The 24441-nt window shown below is 39.5% G+C and overlaps 1 protein-coding gene across 1 annotated transcript; it reads right to left on the bottom strand.

Annotated features, from left to right (window-relative positions):
• Positions 1 to 4403: 4403 nt before the first annotated feature.
• CCDC110 (coiled-coil domain containing 110) lies at positions 4404 to 13135 on the bottom strand. The gene is made up of 5 exons (XM_049704289.1): positions 13003 to 13135; positions 6443 to 6498; positions 6114 to 6179; positions 4786 to 4896; positions 4404 to 4686 (listed from the first exon to the last, which is right to left on the bottom strand). The coding sequence occupies exons 1-5, from the start codon at positions 13010 to 13012 to the stop codon at positions 4555 to 4557; spliced, it is 375 nt and encodes a 124-aa protein (XP_049560246.1). The 5' UTR covers positions 13013 to 13135; the 3' UTR covers positions 4404 to 4554.
• Positions 13136 to 24441: the final 11306 nt, after the last annotated feature.

Genomic DNA, 24441 nt, shown 5'->3' with positions numbered 1-24441 from the left:
GAAAATCTAGAGATGAAAAATAAGATAACTGAATTGAAAAACTTCAGTAAGTGGGAATAGTAGAAAATTAGGCATGGCAAAAGAAAAAACTAGTGAACTTGAAGATATAGTAATAGAAAGTATCCAAAGTGAAACACAGAAAAAAGACTGAAAAGCAAATGAAAATAATACCAGTGAGCTCTAGGACAATATCAAACAGTCTAACATATGTGTTATTGCATCTCAGAAGGGAGCAGAGAGAAAAAGATTTAAAGAAATAATGGCTAAAAATTTCCAAGTGTGATAAAAATTTTAAATCCACATCCAAGATGCCCAAAGAATCACAAGAACCCCAAATTATCAATGTCAGAAGTGAAAGATGGGACATCACAGGTCCTCTAGACATTAAAAAGATAATAAGGAATATTATAAACAACTTTATGCCAAAACACTTGAGAACTTATGTAAAATTCTTCAGAACAACAAATGATCAAACCTGATTCAAGAAGAAATAGAAAATCTGAATAGTTCTATATCTATTAATGGGGTTGATTTTGCAGTGTAAAACCTTTCCATTTAGAAAACTCCAGGCTCTCTGGTGAATTATGTATTTAGAAAGGAATAATCAATAAGACCAATTCTACACTAATCCTTTCAGAAAATAGAGGAGGAGGGAACACTTTCCTCTTGGAAAACCTGACCTTATATTTTATGAGGCCAGGATTTTCCTGACACCAAAATCAGATAAAGACATAAAAAGAAAATAATATAGATACCAATATCCTGAACATAGAAGCAGAAATCTTTAACAAAATATTGTCAAATTGAATCCAGAAGTATGTTAAAAGGATAATACATGATATCTGATGAAGTTTATCTCAGCAACTCAAGGTTGGTGTAATGTTTCAAAATTAATCAATGTAGTCACCATATTTACAGATTAAAGGGGGAAAACACAGGATCACCTCAGTAAAATGCAGAAAAAGCATTTGACAAAATTCAGTAAGTTTATTTGTATAACAAGCAGTCTTGGAAGCTAGAGATAGTGTCTCTGCTGGAGCAAGGGCAGGTATTCTAACTGTCCTGTATAATAAAGGTAATGTTTCCTTCTAGAGCAAAGGGCAGGCATGCTTACTGCACTCAGAAAAGTAATGGTTCCCTTAGCTTAGAGTTTTCTCTTGTAATGCAACCACTGTGTGACCCTTTTCATGTTGCCTATAGGAACTGGGGCTTGGAGAGCCCGTGCAAAAGTGCTGTTACTCTGGCTCCTGCTATTGCTGTGAGCAACAAACTGTCCTTTATCTCTGACCCAGTAGTCTCATGTCTTCCACTAGAACCCATGAAACTGTCAGGCTAACATATTAGCTTACAAGTTGGATAAAGTCTCAGAATGTTTACAGTTCTTGACAACATAAAAATATATACCTAATTCCAATATCGAATTTAAAAAAACTAGTCTAATCAATTATAAGGTAATTGTAATCCCATGTAAAAGTGAATTTAAAATTTTTTGTTGAAAAAAGTACTTGGACAAAGGATTTTGAAACACTATTTCAGAAATTTATTTACATGGTTTGGATGGAAGCAATTGATACGGTTTACTTGGAATTCCTGGAAAAAAAAAAGAATTTTTTAGAAGGTTGGACTTCTAAGTGTATTGCAGAAAAATAATAATTTAAAAAAATCCCTGTTTGCTGCCAAAGTTGCTTTGGTCATATACAATGTATAGAAGTAGTATAATAAAATAATATGAATTTTATCAAAAGAGCAAAATCTCTAAATAATTCCACTATATAATAAATTGGATACAAATCTTACAAAACTGAATTGTACTCACCTTCTTATTACTGTCCTCTGGCTAATGCCCGATAGGCTAAAAGAATCTTAAACGTATTTCTGCTAATCCACCATGATATACATACCTTTCAAATCAGGGGCTAAAGGCCTACTTCTGGGACTAGAGGTGTCTTCATAAATATCATAGATGTCAAAATGGAATTTCTCTCTTCTTGAAATGTAACCCATTTTTGATAGGTCAATATGATGATTATAGATTTTTTCACTTAGATTTAAATATTCTTTTTGAAGATTCCGCATCTCAAATTCCAAGGTATCCCTTTCATTCTCTATACTTCTTACATAATTTTCTAAAAGTATTTTGTCTTCCTCAAGTCTACTGATGCTGTTTTCAAATTTTATACTTTCTTGACTATGTTTTTTTAGTTCTTCTTTTAGAATCTGATTATCAGTTTTAATTTTCATTAACATTTTTGATAACATCTCACATTTGTTGCCTATTTCTGACAAACTATTCCTATAAATACTTGCTTCTGATTTTGCATTTTTTATTTCTTGCAGAAAATTCTCTTCGGCGGTAGATTGGTATGTTTGAATATCCTCAATTTCTCTTTCCATCATTTCTCTCGCAGCAGTAGATTCTTGTAAGGTTGTTTCAAGATTAAGCTTTTCATTTTTAACTGTTTCTATTATTTGAAGAAGTGTCTCTTGTTCAGTTTTTGCCAATCTTTCTTTCTCTTTTAGCTGCATTATCTCTAGCTGGTTTTCCTTTCGTTCATTTTCAAGTGAGCCTTTTTCCTTTAGAAGCTGGTATGTTTTTTCCTCTAATACTTCTTTTTCCTCTTGTATCAACAGAATATTTGTTTTCATTGATTCCATTTCTGTGATCAATAGTTTATTTTCATTATTGACAATGGCCATGTCACTTTGAGTTTTGTGTTCCTTACTTTTTAGTTGTTCTAATGTTTCTATTATTTGTTGCTTCTCCAAAGAAGTTGACTTTTTTTCCTCTAGGGTTTTATTTTGTCCTTGGAGAACATTATAGTTACTAATTATTTCTTTCAATTCTTTAACACATTCTTTGCCATCTTCTTCTGTTTTAATTAACTTGGGCTGAATAGTGTTCTTTTCTTCAGCCAATGTCTTAAGTTGTTTTTCATACATTTCAATTTTCTTTATCAGAGATTGTGTGGTAAAGACAAGAAGTTTAACTTTCGCTTTAAGGGTTAGGTTTTCATTCTCTAGTTTTAGTACTTTTTTCTGTATCTGCATAGATTCTTTCAGGTAATTCTGTAAGTACTGAATTTTTGCTACACACTGTTCAGTAACAGAATTGACTTTGGATGTCTTCTCACTTTCAAATATTATTGATCCTTGTTTTACTGCAAATGGTTGTCTTTCTTTGTCTTTCATTGCATATTTTGTTGGGTCACAGAATGCCAGTGTATGTTTTGGAACTGTGGAGTGGAGTTTTAAATCTGCAGTATTCTTGTCAGCGATAGGAATTTCTTTATTATTTTTCTCATTCTTTTCCCCCCTGTGTATTTCACTCTTAGATAGTTTTTTACATTTCCTACAAAAATTCACATGGAATTTTGACACTGTTTCCCTAGGTGCCTCTAATTCCAAAATTCTCTTTGATTTTATATCTTCATTTAAGTTACTTTCAATATTTTCTTCCTTAATAAAGTTAATTTTTTCCTTGTGAGTGGAGGGCAGGTCATAGTTACCATTCCTTGGAACAGCTTTTAAAGTTTGCAGTTCATTTGTAAGTGCCAGTTCCTTGTCATGTGACTTTTGAAGCTCTTCCTTCATTTGTTTGATAGAATGGCAGATATCATCTAAATTTTCACAAAATCCATGCTTGAGGTAAGGCACAGTAACTCTGGACTTATCCAGAATTACCATATCAGCTTGAGACATCCCGTTTTGAGGTACATTAGGTAGGAAATTATAAAGGTTATTATAATTCTTCAAGTCAGAATTTTCTGAAGCTGAATTATCTGTCGAAGTTAATATGTCCTTGAAATGTATCTGGCATGGGATATTTATACCTTGAGAGAGCCTGTTAACACTGTCACTACTGAATATTTCTTCTACGGAATGAAGAGTCCTAGGATCCTCAAAAGGCTGAATTTTCTCCATAGAAAGGGTTTCTTCTTGATTCTCTACAGGCTAGTAACAATAAAAATCACACTATAAATGTACTATCATTTGCTACATGACCAACAAATTAAGATAATATTTTGTGGAGGAATTGCTTTTACTACAACCAGAATGAACATTTTATCCATTTCTGCAGCAAAGAGGCTGACAAGTATGATTCATTTTCTCCAGAAAATCTACCGTTATTTTGAGATCTGTAACTCTGGTCTTCACAATTTGCTTAGAAATTGCACTTACTTCCTTAGGGGGTGAGATAGAAGGGCCAACCCCTCAATTCCAGAAATATAAATTCGGCATTTCTAGAGACCATCATAGATAGGTGGGGAAGAGAGAAGCAATAGTTCAAAGGGAAGTTTAAGGAAAATGAAAATTTCTACTTCTGGGCTATTTGTCAACCTTAGCTTGTCTTCCTCATTTCAAATGGGTCTAGGGTTGTGACTCTTCACAGAGAAAGTGTGAAGTTCTAATAAGTATAGACACAGTGACTCTAGTTTGGACCTGTTTTAGAGAACTCACTCTAGGTGTAAGTCAGTCCTAAAAGTAGAAAAACTCAAAGTGGACAGAAAAACTGCCGTGTATTTCAGTTTACTTGGGAATCTTTAGGTATATGGATTAAGTCAAATGCCCCTCACACGCTCTCCTAAGAGAAACAAGAAAATTGCAGAAGTACAGAGGTAAACGAACATCTTTTAGGGTTTTCAGGACAGGAGTTTCCTTATTTTCATCTTTGACAATCCAGTCGCCCTGTGAAGAAGGGGAGAATGTAAAGGTGAAGGTAAACTGGTTGCAGTAACATTTCTGAAGTACCTAAATGTAGGAATGATTTTGTACTGAAACACATACCAAAGCTTTTTCATTGCGTGTGCTGAATACTAGATTTTTTTCTGAGCTAAATTGTGGGTTTTCTACTTCAATAATATTTTTGTTCAGTATTTCACTGATTTCAGACTGCACCTTTAAAAGAGAAATTAAGAATGTCAGGCTTTGATTTCACACTTATAAAGTTATGAATGCACAAGGATGATAGATATTATACTTGAAAGATACCTTTACATTTCCTATGCATATTCTTTTCCATCATATAAATTAAAAATTAAATTTAATTTATTGTAATCTCTATCATTGAAGGAATCTTTAAGAAAAGGATGTCTTTACTACATGATTATAAAATCAGAAAGACTTAATTTAGGAAAACAATAAAATCTTATGAATTAAAATAATTTTAGATGTTTGATTTTTACATTGTTGAATAAATCAGAGGTCTTTGACCTCTGTCATCAGAATGGAATCTATTCCGTCAGCCTCAGGAGGATTTTATCTTCTCGTCCCATTTCCCTGCAGTTGCTTCAGGAATATCAGGATGAAGTTTATGTTGGGTCTTTGGCAACTATGCGTTGTGTTATGTACCCCCAGGATCCATGCCCTGTCCTTCTGTTAACACTACCCCTTACTTCTGGATAAAGTCCATGTGCCTTTGGTGATACAGATCCCTCCTCCAGCTCCAAGGGGTGGGCATGTGACCCAGAGCTAACCAGTCAGAGCGTTGCCTCCCTCTGAACAGTGATTGCTTCAAGCACTGCATGTGGGGCTGTCAGAATCAGGCCAAGAACTCAGTACACACTGTTAAGAGAGAAAAGCACGGTCTCATCTCTGTCTAACTGGAATCTGGAAGGATAAGGGCCAGAACTTCTAGCAACCCTTTTGCTACCACATGGAGTCTGAGAATACATTACTGTCAAAAGCAGAACCAAGATAAGGAGTGAGGCTGGTTCCCTGACGACGTGAGTCCTGACCGTATGGATGAAGCCATCCCCAAGTGAACTATTCAGAGGGTTTGCATTACTAGAGCTAATAAAGTACACTTTTCCCTTAGTCAGTTTGACTTAGATTTTATTATCACTTATAATGAGAGTCCCTATTTGTAGACTATATATAGGTAGCACTTTAAACATATGTTTTAAAAAAAAATCAGTGAGTGTTATTTCTTTGGGCTCATATCCAAATGCAAGTATAACAGAATATAGTTTCCTGCCAATTTCGTGTCTAGAATAGGTTGTGGCTTTATTACATTCAATACCAACTCATCAGTTGGCTATAGTGATCATCAGTTTAGAAGTGTGTGACAGTGCTCTAAGTTTGGATATTTTCTATGTAAATTAGAAGAAACATACCATGCTAACATTCTGCAAAGTCTGTATTCGGAGAGCCTGAAATGATTCCAGCTGATGCTGAAGGGCCTATAACAAAATTACACAAGGTATGAAATTGAACATTTTTAGGTGAACATACATTTTGTTACAATTAAAAAAAAAAAAATCCCCTGAAGTTGCCTATTACAAGGATCATGTGAGGGTCAGGTGACCCGCATTCTTCATCATTCTTGCCCACTCTCCAGTGCATTTTGATGAAGACTTTTGTGAAAAACCCGTATATATTTAGGAAGTATTCTGAGAAAGATCAGACTTTACACAGATTTTCTGAGAAAATGAAATATACTCACTTTCAGTGCTGAGTGTGGTTGTATTTGATTTTCTGATTCTGTTATGCAGCCGTATTCTAAAAAGTAAAATTGAAAAACGATGTGATTTAATCCTTAAGTGTTATTTTTAAACAATGTTAATGGAAAGCAGTCTCCTAGCTTTCCTGGATGGTGAGGCAAAGAGATGATGAGACGATTGATGTTCACATTAAGAAAAACCCGATGCTAGCTGCATAGTGAGTTTAAGAGATAATTCTCATCTGACTTACAATACTGCACCTACTTAAGGTTGTAATAGTGGTTTTACTTTTATAATAAACCCTTAACTTGTAACACCAAACTGAGAACTCTCAGGAACTCAGATATCTTTGTTTGTTTCTGGGATATAAACCATATTTTTTGGTAAAAAAATTAACAATTCTTATGTTAAGGGAGACCCTTGGCAAAGTCGTACATAGGTCTCAGTACCTATGCAACAGCCACGTGATGTTTTTCTTCCTTAACATGGAAAACAGTTTGGATTAATAGAACATAATTTTTGTTATGCTGTTAAGCAAAGTGCTATAAGGATCCATGTGTTCCTTCCTAGAAAATAGATTTTAGTTCTGCAGTAGGGGAGAGACTATATAACGTTTGCACATTTCCTGACATACATTACTTTTTTTCCCCAAATGTTAGGCTACTTGCTTTGTAAATTTTTATTGAAAAAATTAAAAAACATGTCCTGAATGAAATGAGAGTTATGTTAGAATTTGCCCCAGGCTGACAATTTCTGCTGTAAGAGAAGGTTTTTAAAGAAGTCAGTGCATCTCTTTTGGAATGGCAGTCTGCCAGATGTTACAGAATCTGGTTGCAAAGTGTACTTCCTTCCACCCAGTCCCAACGTGGCCCTCATCCCTGAGAGAGCTGCTGTGGTTCAGAGCCTGGAGCCATTTGGCCAGTTGAAGAATCCCGCCTTCATCACAGGGCAGGGATGGACCATGTGTGGGGGCTGGGCAGGGGTGCATTAATGAGTTATCTTCAGGATTCTGGCTTTCTTTATCACCTCTGAAAGTCAGAGGGAGTTACGAGCCATGCTATAGATAGCCTTGCCAGAATCATCTGTTTTTGTCTTTGGCCTCCACTCTCCAATTTTATGTCCTGAGGGGGTGCCCCCTTCCTTCTCCAGGTACTGCTGGTGAAGCTTTTGCTGGTGTTTGTTCATGTCCTTTTGTAGTGGGGGAGGAAGGTCTGGGGTCTTCTTTGGCTCTAAAGTCTCTACCTGAAAGTCTAGAATAATTTTGATAAGTTCATGATTTGGCCTTAAATACTGTTTCATGTTCAAGTGGTTCGTTCCTTCAATAATATCACACGTTCAGATTTTGAGTGTCTACTACGTGGTGTGCCCCACTGTAGTTACTATTGACACAGCAATGAATAAATCAGCCGGAGCTCCTGTTCTCACTATGCCTACCTTCTAAAAAAAGTAAACAGAAAAAAAGCAAACAAAGATATAAACAAGATACTTCCAAATAGTGATAAATAACACAAAGAAAATAGGCTACTGTGACAGTGAGGGGGGGTGAGGACAGCATTGGGGAGGGCGGTTAGAAAAGGCCTATCTGGTATTTTGTGGCTTCAGCCAAGACTCCTACGTGATAAGAAGGGGCCAGCCGTGTGGACATCTGTAGGAAGAGATTCAGAGCGGAGGAAACCGCAAGGTCCTGAAGCAGAGCACGTGTTACCTGTGTTTGGAACAGAAAGAAAGCCCATGTGGATGCAGCTTCCTGATCAGATGGGAGCACAGTGTGCTAAGAGTTCAGGGGGAGATGGGGGTGAGGTTAGAGAGAATCTGGCAGGCCATCCTGAGGGGTTTGGCTTTTATTTTAAGAGAAATGAGAAGCTTTGGGGGGTTTCGATCACGAGAATGATTTGATTTGACTAAAAACATTATAGGACACTCTCCTGCATGATAATGGATTAGAAGGTAGCAGTTGCAGGACTATTGGAATAATCCAAGGGAGAGACAAAGGTACCTTGGACTAGAATGGCAGTGCGGGAAATGGAGAAAAATAGGTGGATTCAAAATACGTTTTTGACATGAAGCATTGCTGGAGGATTAGATATGGCCAGTGTCGAGGAAGGAAAGGTGACTCCTGGTTTTTAGTGAGAGCAGGTGGACGAATGATGATGCCATTTACTGAAATGGAAAAGAGTGGGGGAGGAACATATTTTAGGGAAAACTCGTTTAGGTCTGTTAAAGTTTTCCGTTGGACGTCAAAGTGGAGATGTCAACAGGCAGTTGGATAGTCAGGCTCTGGGTCAGGGGAGTGGCTATGAGCACTGTATTGGGAAATATGGACCCTGCTGCTGGCCTAGACAGGGGCACTTTCTGTGCAGTGAGCAGCTCAGAACCCCAGATGAAGTGGCTCGAGGGGAGATGGAACGTGAAGGTTCGTGGGCAACGCTTTCTGGATTTACTGTGGCAGGGGATAAGGTGCTGGTGGGGATAGGGGTTTTTGGAAGAGATGTGAAGGTTAAGAAGAACTTTTTTTTAACCATGAGCGAGTCTAATATGCCTGCTTACTGCGGGAATCATATAGTGGAAATGAAGGAGAAGAATAATTCTGGAGAATGAGGAAGGCTGATCGCCAAAGTTGAGTATTGAGAATTACAGGAGAGGTATGATCTGGAGGAAATGACCTGTGGTTGAGCAGGGACAGTCCTTCCACTGAAGTGGGGGGCAGCAGAGAATACGGAACATAGGCGGTAGGTTAGCAGAGTTTAAGGTTGAAGCTTAGGGATTTGGGGTCTGATTGCTTCTATTTTTTTCATATAGTTTGAGGTCATGTTACACGTTGGGAGGTAGCGGTGAGAGGTGTTGGAGATTTGAGGAAACCAGAAGAGTGGAATAGTTGTCTTGGACAGGGCTTGCAAAAGCATTTACTGGGGAAATAAAGTAACTTTTCCAAATAGCATTGAGATCCATGGTATGACTCAGAAGTGAGTGTTTTTCTCCAGCAAAGTTCATATGATTCAGTGAAGATAGAGTAGGCAGAGAGTTGGATTCATCTATTTTTAAAAGCTACGAAAATAACTTTTTGTTTTTCTTATGAGTTTCAGAGACATTGGCTACTACTTATTCCCAAAGGGAAGATAATTTTAAAATTCATCAGTACTTAAAGAAACACATAGGATTATGTGATTCTAGAATTGGAAGGGAAATTATCAGTGAAGCACAGGAGAGGGAACACAGTCACAGGTCACCATTTATTAAGTCCTTGCTAAACGTACTATATTGGGAAGTATTTAGACTAAGTAGAGGATATGGTGCCAGCCCTGAAGAAGCTTATACTCTATTCAGATTGCAAGAAATATTATTCAGATTATATTCACCTTAAGTTCTCTAGCTGTTTCATATTTAAGTGTCAAAATTTAAAAACAAGATAGTTATCAGCAGGATGACTTTTGAGGTCATTAAGGTAAAGATATAAGGAATTTATTCTGAAGTCTGCAGAAGATTATGTCATATTCAATGTATAGAGAAAGTTTTAAGGGCATACTTGTAGCTAACAGAGCAGGGAGAACAAATGAGTTTTAAAAATGCAACGTGGTAACAATTCTATATAGGATGTTAGACACTCTGTAGTCAACGCCTTTTAATCCTCAGGTTCAAATACTGAGTTTTGCCGTGACAATTCACACTCACTCCTAGAAGTAACTGTTTTATTGAAGCCTTGTGAGCTGTTCTACCCAAGCCTTCATTCATTCATCTAACAACTATTTTTAAGCACCTGCTATGTATCAAGTACTGTCCAAGGTGCTGGGGATCCTACAGTGAGCAAAATATGCAAAATCTCTGCCCATGTGAGGGGAACAAAGGATACTGTGTGTAAGATGGGAGTGAATCCTATGGAGAATAGTAAGGCACAGAGCAGGGGAGTGTGCATATCTGCACGAGGCTTTGTTATGGGAGCTATGGAGCCAGGCTGCCTGAGCTTGAATCCTGGCTTTGCCACACGCTCACTGTGAGGGATCAGTGTCTCGTTTGTAGGTAAAGCCTTACACAGTGCATGGCACACAGTAAATGCTCAAGGAAAATTTACTCTCTTACTGTAGCAGCAAGGGTGTTATCAATATGATGATGATTTGGTAAATTTAAAATTTCTAATAGAGATGGAAGGGAGGGATGACTGCTCAAATTCTCCAGTGCCTCCCATTTTGCTCAGAACAAAACCGCACATCCTTACATGGAATTACAAAGCCCAGTATCCTCTCTGAACCCTTCTCCTATCCTCCTCCATGCTTATTCTGCTCCCGTCACCAGCTGATCCTCAAACATGCCACGCATCCTCCCACCTAGGGACCTTTGCAGCTGCTGTTCTCTCTGCCTGGAATGTTCTTTCCCTGGAAATCTGCACTGACTACTCCTTTACCTCCTTCAGGTCTTTGCTCAGATGTCATCTGCTAAGTGAGGTCTCCTACCATCCTATTTGAAATAAAATTGCACACTCTCCACCCACCTCTGACACTCCATATATATACTTCACGCCATATACTAACTCCTTGTTCTTTTAAAATCAGAGACCTGAGAAATATATACGACCTTGTAATTCGGCATTATTTATGCAAATCATGTTAGTGTTCTGTTGGTCAGTACCCAGCGAATGGATCACTTGGTGACCATGACGTGTAGCTAAGAGAACAGAAAGTGGGGAGGGCACAAGGTCACACGTCCTAGTTTGGCCTTGAGCTGTAAGCAGGAAGTCCCTGCCATCCTTGGTGGCGCCTAACTTAGAATATGTCTCACCCATTGAGTCCCTGCCCTTATACCCGCCACGCTCTAGCAAGAAAGACTTAACTCTCACACAAGCATATGTGCTATTTTGTATGTAATTTCATTTTCTGTGAACGCTGGCATTTTTCTCCAGAGCCTTCCATCTCACTCACATTAGAGAACACACGGTCTTGCCACATGAAGCTCCCTCAGTCTCTTCTGACCTTAAACACTCTCTCTTGGTATGGAGCTGTCTCCGTGTCTAGACTCTCTGTGAGGGCTTTCTGCCCCACTCAGGGCTTCCCGTCGCCCCTCCTGTTGCCCAGGGATGCCTGCCTGGCCTCATGCAGGCGGGCGGGGCGCAGAAGAGCAGAGAGGGGGCAGGTCAGTGCACGGCCCTGCAGCCTCTACTGAGGTGTGGCTTATCCTGGTGCTCTGGGCATCCAATTGTCTTGTGTCTTTTGTCTGCCGGCTGTGGCTGTTCCAGCCTTTTTTTTTAGAGCCCTTGACAAGGCCGTTGTGAAGGTCCCCGGTTTATGGAGGTGGACAAACCCCAGCCTGACCTCAGGTCTCGGGCTCCTCACTTGTCGCAGCACCTCTGCGTCTGGATTGCCCACGTGTCCCGCGTGGCTTATGGGCAACCATAGGATCCCACTGTGGCCCCTCAGTTTAGATACTGGCTTCCACCCACGGCGCTCTCTCCTTCCCTGGTGTCTCACATGAACACCAGGCCCCTCTGAGAGCTGTGTAGCCTCCTTCAGCTTCTCTCAAGGAAGCGAGACTCCAGCTTCAGTGTTCTCAGATCCTCCGCACATCTTATTCCTGGTTTATATGGAACTTGAAAACTGCAGCTTTTTAATGACTTCAAACATCCTCCCTATACAGTATCCTGTAGTCTACAAATATTTACTATAAAAGTATTTCTTTTGGAAAAAAAATAGGTACCTTTTTAGTGACTGTCCAGAAAATCAGCAATTCTTATCTGGTATTCAGAGAAGCAGTACAGTGTAGCATGGAGGTTAAGGCCTGGACGCTGGAGCTACCCCGCTGAATACTGGCTCTGTCAGTTGCTGCCTGTGTGACCTTGGGGAGTTAGTTAACCTCTCTGTGCCTCAGTTTCCTCACTTGTAATATGCGGAGAATGGTAGTACCTACTTCATAGGGTTGTTGTGAGGATTAAATGAGTTGACATATTTAAGTGCTCAGAACAACATCTAGCACAAAGTAAATGTCCCGTGTTAGTTATTATTAGTATCTTACGAGTAGTTACCGGAAGCACACCAGTTGGGCCGGTGGACTTAGGTAACGTACTGGTTGCCTATAGTAAAAGGCAGAAACATCACTGCCGTCGGAGCCTTGGCCTGGGAGGTTTTACCTGTTTCACTGCCACCATTTTCCTTTACCCCCTCAGAGGAATTTAGGATCTTGGGTGCTGAAAGGAGAACGCAGTCAACCCCCTCCTCTTCGTCAGTACGCTTTTCTGTAACACAACAGTACGCGGCTTTTGGTTTTGCTGGGAGAAAGGAGGCGAGGCGTGGGGATTCGGGACGCGGGCGCGTAGAGCGGCCACGGGAGGGCGCGCTGGGGCCACGCCGCGGCGGCGGGCCGTGCTGCTCCAAGGCTGGAAGCAGGGCAGGCGCGGGGACGCAGGCGGTGCTTTCCTCCTGGGGAGGGCGGAGGCGTGCGGCTCGTCTAGGAGATCCACACTCCAGACGGGACCCGCCCCGCGGGGGAAGGAGCCGGGGCGGGGGGAGGCGGCGCTCCCCACCACGCGTCCAATTCCCGGGTAGCCCCCTCCCAGGGCAGCCCCCGACCCGGCTCTTACCCGGGCTCATTTCTGCTGCTCAAGCTCCCTTTCCAACCGCCTTCCCCTCTCCCAGTCACTAGGCTCGGTTGCTTCCCGCCTGGGCAGCTCGTTGCTTGGTAACGGGGTGGCCGGGACACAGCGAGCGGCAGTGGGGCGCGCGCGAGGGTGGGGGTGGGGAGGAGGAAGGTGCGCGCTGGGGGCCGGGGTGCAGTACGTCCGCCCAGCCGGAGCGGCGCCCGCGACAGCTGCGTGCTACCTTTGCTGTGCCTCCCAGGCCCAGCGACAGTCTCACTAGGGTGTATCAACCCCCCACGCCCCACCCCCGCCGCTCCCCTGCTGACCCAGAACTTGATCTCGATCAGACTCTGATTTAACACAGCACCTGTTGGACCCAAGCTGTGTGGAGAAAGGGGAATGTGTGGAGACACGCAGACACCTAGGAACTTCCCTTCCCCCCCCCTTTCTGATCGCCATTTCATTGTTTTATTCTGTTCTATTCCTCTTGTTTCAACCCATCGGTCGAATTAGTTTCAGCGTTTGGGGATTTGAACGGTCCTAGACCATTATTGTGAAAGGACGTCTGTTTGCTGTGGTTAAAAGAAGACCCCTGTTTCCGATAATGAACTTTCAATAACCGTGTATGGAAATGTACACATTACAGCTGTAGCAGAGGCGCCGGTCTTCATCTGTAGAGCATGCTCATTTCCTGTGCACCTGGGCAAACCGCTTGCAAAAGATGAATGTTGAGTTGGAAGCTGGGGCTTGTTCAACTGAGGACTGGTTGGCGTGGCCGCAGTCAATCCCTGTGCCCATCAGGAAATGGAGCTCTTTAAGTAAAAGTTTTAAATGAGCGTATATTATTATTTTGTGATAACAGCCGTTACAGGTGATAGAATATAAAATAATTGAAAATTCAAATTTTAAGTCACAATAAAGAATTTAAAGTCATGATGACATAACTTATTATATAATAATTATGTGGCTTGCTTTCATGGAAATGAAATTCTTTATCAGAGGTTCAATGTTTACTTGCTGTAATTTCTTGTTTCTTAGCCTATAGAAATGGTCTCTAGAAGATTCGACAGTCTTGTGGTGTTGTAGACAATTTCAACAAATTGTAATTTTGAGAACTTAGGTTCTCCATTGATGATTGATATTGACAAAGTTAATTTTTTCCGAAGAGCTACGAAAGTTTTCATCAATGTGTCTGTTAAATTGCTATTCTGAATAAATGCAGTATTTTGAAGGGAGAATGTAGATAAAAAAGCATTACATTTTAGTAAGTTAACTTCCATACTAATGAAATTTCCATAACAAATAAGAAATTACTATAAAATATTCTATTTTATGTAACATTATATTTTAATATGTAATAACCTGATAATTAACGTATGTAATATTCTATAATAACTAATTTGGCCATGTAATATTTGTGGATTATGATGGCAAATGTATACAGAGAAGTTACTTGTGGATTTAAATTAGAGGATTTAGCCACACCATTTAGCACAGAATATAAAAAGCAGATGATAAGAGCTATAATATCAAAAACTCAAACTTAGCCAGTGTGCTAATTTCAATAGAGAACCTACTCTAATTTTAAGATATTTCCCAATCAGTTCATCAGTTAGGGAAGCAGTTCTTTACTTAGAAGATCAGTTGATTTTAGATGTTAGGTCAACAAGATCATTTGATTATCAAACTCATTTCTCTTTAGTAAACTAAATCACATATGTGTATTCTCAGGATAGGAATAATTTATTTGTCAGAAAATTATTGTAATTAATATATAAAAAGCCCATCTTTGGAGCCAACAAACAATAAATTTTAAAAATGTCTTTAGTAATTACAGTGTCTATGACATGAATGGCATCCCCTCAGAAAAGGCCCCATGTTAGGGCCTCACATCAACAATTGCACATGGAGACCCTGTTCTTTGGTGAGAGAGAACCTGGAAGTGTAAGAAGAGAACATGAAACCCCAGAATACGGGTGGATGGTGGACACATCATTTTGGGGGTGTTCATTGCATTTGTGAATGTATGTCGAGGGAAGTCTTTTCTGATTACTCATGGCCACTTAAAACCGTTGTCACCAATCACAGCCTGCTTGAAACTCCCTCCATTTCTGAACTTTGCAGGTAATAGTGACTCGGTGACTTGCCGTCTCTGAGCATGAGTTTACTTATCTCCACAACAGGCCAGGATTGCTGTAAAGGGTCCTACTACAGTAGGTTCAGTAGTTACATAGGAGGCTGCCAGTGATGGCACCTCTAGACCCCAGAGTCTCAGGTGAGATTCCATTAAGAGTGCTGACATTTTTTCCTGTGATTCGTCCTTATTTTTTAAAAATTGACACTTCAATTGGGCTTCCCTAGTGGCACAGTGGTTGAGAGTCCGCCTGCTGATGCAGGGGACACGGGTTCGTGCCCCGGTCCGGGAGGATCCCACATGCTGCGGAGCGGCTAGGCCTGTGAGCCATGGCTGCTGGGCCTGTGCATCCGGATCCTGTGCTCCACAATGGGAGAGGCCACAACAGTGAGAGGCCCGCGTACCGCCAAAAAAAAAAAAAAAAAAAAAAAAAAATTGACACTTCAGTTGAAAAAGATTCAACTACTTTAGCTCAAATACCAGAACACGTATATATTTTAAAGAGATAGTTTGTGTTGTCTAATTTGTATTGTGCATCCACTTTGTGATGAACTTGCCAAAATTCAAAAAATAAAAAATTTTATGTTTCTCAGTCAATGCACATTTATATGGCCTATAAAATGTAAAGTCCTCATTAAGTTTTATTTATTAAATTATTTTTTGAGAAATTTTAAAATGATGGAATATGCAAAGAAGGCTATAATTAACCCTTTGCTTCCATCTCCCAGAATTAACAGTTATAATTATACTGGCATATTTGATTTTTATTTAGAAAAATAAGAATCATATAGGATGGAACTCCCCACCACTTCCTTTTCTGTTCCTTCTTCCCTACACTCCTCCCATAAGAAACCATTGTCATGAATTTAGGGTACAATTTTACAGTTCATTCTTATATTTTTATACTAATTATAATGAGTAATAGAGATGATTGCCCTTGTTTGTTTTAAAGTTTTTCATAAATGGTATCATAGTTTACGTTTTATTCTGCAGCTTGCTCTTTTTCAGCAAATATGTTTTTTAGGTCTATGCATTTTTAAAGAATAGATCTTTAATTCAATTGTAAAACTGGACTTGAGATACCTTTCAGTTCCTCCAGTGTTTTTGCCCTTTTGGTCTCCACTATGTTTTAAATTTTGAAATGAGATCACCAACTTATAATAAGGTTGGAAGTATAGTCTGGTACATATTTCATTTTCTCCTGAGCCATTAAGAGTGAGTTGTTGACATGTTGTCCCGTCACTTCCGAATACTTTGATGTGTATCTTGTAAGGACACTCCAACATGAGTACAATACAGCCATTAAAGTCTGGAAATTAGCATTGATACATTACTGCCATCTAATCCTCAGACCCCACTAAAGTTTGACCAGTTCTTCCAATAATGTCCTTTACAGCAAAGGGATCCAGTCCAACATCTTGCTTTACATGTAGTTGTCATGACAGGTCTCTTTACTCAGAGTCTCATGGACCCAGAGTTGCCTGTTTTATTCAGTGGGTTAGAATGGATTATCTTCTGTTGCTGACATGATTTATATTGTTGCTTAAATTTCCCTAATTGGGTCAGTGCGAGTGTCTCCAGCTGGCCTCTGCATACTTTTGACACATCTCCTTCATTACTAGAGCACTTTTTAATTTGCTTGGCGCACTCAGATGTTTCAGGCTTATCCTGAATTTTCCCTGCCCTAGCCCTGAAATCAGCCATTTCTCTGAGGAGACTTGGTTTCTTTTAGAGGAGAATGGTATTTAGAAGCCAGGATGTGAGTGCTAAGTTGCTATCTAGGTGTAGCTGCTCCCAGGCCATCTTAGTAGATAGAGCAAGGGAATGTCTGCCTGGGTATGTATGTACATATACACAAGCACACGTGCACATTCGCATCCACGTTTATTTATCTATATTGAGAACCCTGAGTTCACAATGCCTCCAGTTCCAATGCAACATCACAGTGCTCTTTCTAGTTTTCTCCCTTTCCAGATGAGAAAGTTGACTTCCATTATCCCTTATATATTTACTTATATGCGCTCTCATGCCGGTCTTTCACCATCACCCCCACGTGGATGCCCTCGTTATCCCACTTAGGTTCCAGTACTCTGTATCGCCCCTTCCCAACTCCACTGAGACCCTGAACCCTATGCTGGGCTCCCTCTCCACCTAGACACACTCCTCACCCCTTTGGGCTCTGTCACTGTAGGCTGGACCTCCTCTCTGTGGAGACGACCCTCACGGCCTCCCTGCCTCTGACACCATGCACCACCCAGTCCCATGCACGGCCACCCTCCCCACCTGCTTGAGCTCTGACCACTGATGCCAGTGTTCCCAACCATGCGGATGCTTCCTTTTCCCACCTTGGGATGGGACACCCAAAGCCTGCTTTTGCAAGGTCATGAGATGATTCTTCCATGCTTTTTTTTTTTTTCTAAAAGCTTGATTGTTTTACCTTTCATTTTTGGACTCGCTATTCATCTGGAATTGATTTTTATAGAGAGTATGAGGTAGGTGTCAGTATCCAGTTTTTATATGCCTATCCAATTGACCCATCATTTATTGTAAAGAATGTGATTTTCCATACCAGCTATATATTTTAATATATTTTACAATGTGTTTTTCTTTTGTGTGCTTATATTCTACTAATCTTGAACCTAAAGTTCCTCATTGCCAAGTTGCTAAAGTCAGGTAAAGTGATTATTTGCTTACCCAGCATATAGATGAGAATTAGATAAAAGGAATAGTATAGTGAAATTTCCTTTAGACTGCGGAAGTGGGGAAAACCCTATTCTCCTGAGTGAGACCCGGAGAACCCTGGGTCTCTGAGATTCTCTGTTGAGTGCCCAGTGTTTTCTATAGCACTCAGGTTTTCAGTACACAGAAATGAAGGCTCAGTGATATTCAGAAGAATCTGGCAAAAATTTGCATTACACTTGCCTGGCCCTACCTATCATTGTTCCTGCTCCTGTGACACTGGATGGGTTCATTATTCCATTTGAAATCGGTAAACAAAGTTGAGAATTAGAACACTTAACTCTGGTGGATGTTCAATTTTTTCCCTCCCTAATGTAATTATCCTCCCCCACCAACCCCCAAATTAAGTTTTTGGTGACATATTCTTGCTTTTACTTAATGGTGTTGAGAATTGTGGAATTTTATGGAAAAAAGTTATTTTCCAGATTTGTGTGGGGAAAACTGAAACATGGGGAGGTTTAGGAACTTTTCAAAAACTCTCTTAACTGGTCAGTGCTAGACTTCCTGATTCTGAAACCCTGGTTTTGCCCAAATCAGTTTATTTTGATGTTTTGTCCCCCATAACAAGTTATAATTTTATGAGATAGGACAACATTTCATCTAAATTTTCCAAAAGTATAAAGGAGGTATAAATATTAATGCTAGAAACTAAGAGTTCCTGTTTCCTGATACGGTGTCACACATCACCTGCACTACTTTCTCAGTGTGGTGAGATTGTTTCTATTTCATTCGACCTCATATCAGATAGACAGTGGAGCATTTTCTGTCATGGGGTATGCTTTCTCTGGTCACACGTGTCAGTCAGTCCAGCAACTGCCCTGAAAAAAATCTGATTTTTTTTTTTATTGTGAAGTTCATTGCGAAAGGTTGGAATTAAAATCTGTACTGCCAATCTTTTTTAAAAAAACTGTGAGTCACAATATTTCAGAGTCTTCAAAGAGTAGCTCTTCTTAGAGAATCCATTTTCACCTGTTGACTAACAGCTGCAGATTCAAGAATCTGGAACAAATTCAAGAGCTTGAACAAAAACAAGGTAGTCAAATCTATTCTTAGCAATTGATGACCAGACTAAAATACTTCTGGGTTTTTCAGCTTCAGGAGATCTTTTTTAAAACCTGAGATCACAAGGCTATCATTAATCATAGCTGAGATCTATAGTAGTGTGAAAAAGTGACCAAACCACTCCTAAAACATAACAAATTTGGGCAGTTGTCATAAGGCTGGTGCTTTGGTCAGACCTGTGTGCTGGTGACTTAGGACTCTTGGATGGGTAGTGGGCCTTCAACAGCTTAAAGGCTTTGTGCCACAGCAGCTTTAAGTTTCTTTTAGAGTTAATTTTAACCTGATTTCATCTATATAAGAGAATGAACCCCACAACTCACTAAGAATAACCACAAGCTTTGGCTCTTAGGAAGTTGGCTGCAGCCTTAAGGGGACTTATTAATATGATATACTGTAGTGGGGATACTAAGAAGGTGGAGTCCATCTACCTGTATGAAGTTTGGTGTGCTCAGGGGTAGGCAGAGGAACATCAAGGGAGCTTGAGAAGGAATAGATGTTAGGGAAAGAGAGATTTCCGGGCTGGTGTAGAGTACTTGAGCATGCTTGCAGGCTGAGAAGAGTCAGTGACACAGAAACACTGAGTGGGAAAAATAAGTTGGAAAGAGAACTTGAGGAATAGAGTGATGGAGATGAGTTGGACCAAGAAGAAAGAGGGACGAACAGCCTCTTTGAACATGGGAAGGTTTGGCCGTTCTATAGAGATGATAATATAGAGCTTTCCTCCCTCTGACCAAGGCAGAAGCGATGGGGAAGTACAGATAAGTGCTGTTTGTGAAGCTTATCGAGGCTACGTAGGTGCTTATTGGTTTGAATAAATATAGCTGTAGGAGTCTCTGTAGCTTCTTGTAGACTTCAATTCAGCTCGCAGTATGTGACCTTCTTCTTCCTAATGCTAAGCTGCTTTATGCTTTTTAGATACCGAAGGAGCTGCACTAACTCAGGTCACTTGATCACACATTAATAATAGGAGTTCGTTTCCCTTGCTATATATAGATACCTAGAATGTGTGCTTCCAATGGAGCTAATGAATTTGCAATGATAAATTCATATTCCTTGCTTGATTTCAACTGTGAGCTATGACACGAGTCAGAGGTGGTATCCGTGACCATGGAACAGAATGAAACTTCTAAATTGAACCAAGAGCCTGGTCACATTGACAGCATGCCTTCACTAAATTGAATGTCTAGCCAGTTAACACCAATAAAGACAATGTCAAGAACACATCAGTGACTTTTTGAGCTGGTAGAAGTCTCAGGGGTCATCCAGTCCGTTTCCCTCATTCTGCAGAAAAGAAGTCGAAGCCCAGTGAGTCCAGTCTTTATCCAGAGCTATTTTCATGACAGTCTTTTTACTTATGCCTTACTTAATCATATCATTACTTAATATTTTTATTATTCCACACTACCTTTTCCTAGCACTCATGGAAGAAATGATTTTTCTTATAAAGAGAACAAACGCAGACAGTAAGTAAACGTCGATGTAAATAAAATAATACAATAGAGAATTATAACAATGTCTAGGACTTTTAGGTTTAAAGATTTCCAAGCCATATGACTTACTACTGGAGAATATTAGTGAGGTTAAATGCTGTTTTTTCCCTTACTTGTTTGGTCCTGTACCGAAGTTAAACTCTCTGAAACTTTTCCTCATCTATAAAATACTTAGTTGGCAAAGTTGTAAGGAAATAATTACATTTGAATGTGACCAATATTATGTCAAGAATTTTGTTAAGCATTCAATTAAAAATATATATACTAAATAAAATAGATGTAGGCAATTGAGGGACCTTAGTTTTCTTTCTAGCTATAAGATTATAATGTAGAATATTGCCAGTGAATCTTTGGTGGGGACAGGTTGCTTGTGAGCTCAGGCTTTTAAAATTGTCCTCCTCAAATGAAGAAAAGTTCCAGTGGACTTCCTGAACCTGATCTGTCTTAGTGTGAAATGTCAGTTCTTCTGGGATCACCAAGGATAGGAATCTAGTTCTGTGACTCTTCCAATTGGACACAGTTGTGCTCATTGTAATTGGACCCGGATTTCCAACACCAAAGAACAATTAGAAGGAATAAAGCCACCATTTTGAATCTAGGATTAAACAGTGAAAAGTATACATAATAATCGTTAGGTGCTTACTTACGTATTACTTGCTAGGAAATTTGTTAGATCTTTTGATACGAATTATCTTGATTTAATCCGTATCACAAACCTGTAAAGTAGGGATTATTGTCCTCATTTTATGGTTGATGAAACTGAGGTCTGGAGAGATTTCATGATTTCCCTATACCTTACAGCTAGGAGATTGTAGAGCTTGGTTTCAACTCGGCTCTGCCCGTGTCCAAAGCTCATTTTTGTAACCACCAAGCTCTAATACCTGGAGTAAGTTATACTGAAATGGAATCTAGGTGATAATTTTTACAAAGCTTACTGAGGGCTTTGTTGTCCCATGAAAGCCTTATAATCATCTTAAACTAAAAGCTACTAAATCTCTTGTGCAGAGATAATGTGAGGTGGTCTAGAGCATGGATTTGGAAGCCAGGCCACCTGTGGTCAAATTCTGGCTCTGTCATTTACTACAGGAGAAACCTTGGATAACCTCTTTGTGTTTCAGTTTCCTCAACTGTAAAATGGGAAGAAAAAGAGGACCCACCTCACAGGGCTGCTGTTAAGATTGGATGAATTAGTATCGTTAAAGCACTTAGGACCCTGCTTGGTACATAGTAAGAGCGATGTAAGTGCTGGCTATTGCTATTGTATCAACAATGATCAAGCATTTTCCGCAAGAGGAAAATGAAGCATCTAAATAAGAACGAACATTCCTACCCATGTTGTTTCTTTTGCTCCTGTGCATTTCTAGCCTTAGGACTCTATCTAACAGATTAGTGACAAATACATATTTATGTTAATAGTGTTCTTTTAAAAAATAACAGCATTGTTGAGATATAATTCACATACCACATCATTCACTCATTTGAAGTGTGATTCTACGATATGTAGTATATTCACAGAATCGTGCAAACTGAGTTGAAGACTCTTCAGTCTGGAAGAGGCTACGAGACCCCCAGTGCTAAATTTACTCAAACCAGTAAACACCTGTGCACCCTCAGTGAGATTCACAAACGCAGCACTTATCTGACCTGAGTGCCTTGTTTCAGAGAAACTGCATTCCCCATTGCTTTGGCCTTGGTCAGAGGGAGGAAAACTCTAGATCACCTCTACAGATCGGCCAAACCTTCCCAAGGTCCAAGAGACTGTTAGTCCCTCTGTCTTCTTCTTGGTCCAGATCATGCCCATCACTCTATTCCTCAGGTTCTCTTTCTAACTTTTTTTTCTATATCTAGAATTCCTACCCTTGAAGGCATTCCTTTAGATTAAAGGGCTGTCTCCAGAACAAAACACAAGTATTAGACATAAAAGGGGCAGTAGAAAATTATTAGTACTTGTTAGCAGGAATTAGCCTTTTCCATTGGCTGGCAGAGCAAGCATTAATCTGAGGATTGGGATCAAGGACAGTATTCATGAGGAGGAATGAGAAGGTTTGCAGCATGAAGCAGTGTTCTGGAAGGGTCATGGTTGGGAGCTTTGGGAACTTGGACAGCAGCATCTGGAGCCCAGATGTGTGAAGGGGCAGGCAAGGCAGCATGTGCAGCTGTGTGTGGCATAATGGTACACAACGCAGGCTCTTGCATGTGACGTTGGTAGCATGAGCCTGGTGTTTTAGTGAACCACAGATATATGTGCACTTTGGCATTTATACACGTGATGAGTAATTCACACACCTGTGTTTTTCAACCCCCCCCCCCTACTTCAGAAAAGGAGATGGAATGGGAATTTGGTCTCATGAGAGGTAGTTCTGAAACTCACAACATAATTTTGCTCTTGGTACAGAAATAATGACTTGTATGTACTCCTTCGCCAGATGAATAGTTGAATAAATAAATGAATGGAGTAATTTTCAACTCAAACAAATATTTGGCATTTTATATCTTAATTTTAAATCTATATGCTTAATATTTATGATAGGGGTAGCAATTAGGTTTTAAGAGCAGCTCTTGTATTATTCTTTGGTTAATGGAATTGTGCTTTGGGTTTTTCATAAGTTGAGGTGTGCTGACATGCCTTATTCTTAGAGGTAGGAAAACATGTTGTTAGACATTCTCTGCATACTTGGACAAACTTTTGAGGTAATTCAGAAGATAATGTTAATATCTCATTTTATGTTCTTCTGATGTGAGCAGTGATGAATAATAGTACTACAGAATTTGAAAGAAAGAAATTATGATAAAGCACCCACTTCTTCTAGGTGCTTTGTTTTAAACTTAATTGCATGAAGCATTCTAATTAGCTTGAAAATGTCAATTTGTAAATATAGCCAACGCATTCAAAAATCCATTTTGTTGTTGTGCCTAGTATTCAACATCTCTTACTTGGTAGGTGCTCAACTAAATATTTATTGAGTACTCTACAACATGAATAGAAGCTTAAGACGATTATCTTGAAATAGTCATGTAGATCAGGTAAATGGTTTATTTACTTCAATTATCTGAATACCCTCAATCTGTCTCCAATTTTCTTTTTTTTATGCTTAAGTTTCAGATGGCACAGCATTTAAAAAGAAACATTAGGCCATGATAACAGGATAATACAGAATAATGGTTGTAAGTAGTAGTTTCCCAGGACTGAAATAAATCTGTTCAAAGGACAACTTGACAAACTTTTGCAACTCAAGTTGTTAGGAGAAGAACCCCAAAGCTCCATTCTGCCTATCTTGGGATATTCCTGTGATGGACAAACTTTAGATTAGCTTATGTAGAGATAATCTAAACTGTTTGCATGTCACATTAGCCATTAGCTTTACCTTTGCTTACACAGGTGCAAGTGTATGTGATAACTAGAACTGTTTTTCACTCAAACAGTCGTCCTATTGGTAGAGAGTGTAGCAATTCTATTCTGCATTTACTCTGAAAAAACAGCAGTTTAGTTAATCATGAGTGCAAAGTTTACAGATGCCCAGTTCTGTCATGGATCATTTCATTGCTCATTGCTAGCTTTAATAAGCTTATAAATATAAAAACAGTGACTACTCTGCTTTCTAAGAAGACGTGGTATGCTGAGAGCTAAATAAAAACTAGTTGGCATCCTTTGTTCATGGCATGAATTCCTATATAAGACCTGGTGTGAATTCATTTTTGAAGGACAAAATGCTAATATGGGGGAAATACTGTTATTTGTTTGCTTTTTAAACAAAGTTTTAACTCCTTTCCATTTTAACAACATTGCTATTTTCACCCTGTACGTTACATATTTTAAAACGATTTTTATATTGCATTCATTTCTATTGATTAATTCTGTCATAAATTCCTCTATATGTTTAAATTTCTAGATTTAATCGTCAAAAGAATAAAAATAATGAACACGCAGTTTTAGAGTATGCTTCACAAGCCTTAGTCACAGAGACTGAATTATCAGCTTTAAGCCCTATCTTCCCTGAATTTCAGATTAGAACTATA

Source organism: Orcinus orca, chromosome 21 (assembly GCF_937001465.1).
Source record: "Orcinus orca chromosome 21, mOrcOrc1.1, whole genome shotgun sequence".
In the NCBI taxonomy this organism is placed as follows: domain Eukaryota; kingdom Metazoa; phylum Chordata; class Mammalia; order Artiodactyla; family Delphinidae; genus Orcinus; species Orcinus orca.
This window is presented reverse-complemented; position numbering and strand designations above follow the sequence as displayed.

What these genes read in the sequence shown, in the direction of transcription:
- CCDC110 (XM_049704289.1), bottom strand. An exon ending in CTTTGCAGAATGTTAGCATG is followed by an intron (nt 4,897 to 6,113) that starts GTATGTTTCTTC and finishes TCTCTTTTAAAG; the next exon opens with GTGCAGTCTGAAATCAGTGA. An exon ending in CACGCAATGAAAAAGCTTTG is followed by an intron (nt 4,687 to 4,785) that starts GTATGTGTTTCA and finishes CCTTCTTCACAG; the next exon opens with GGCGACTGGATTGTCAAAGA.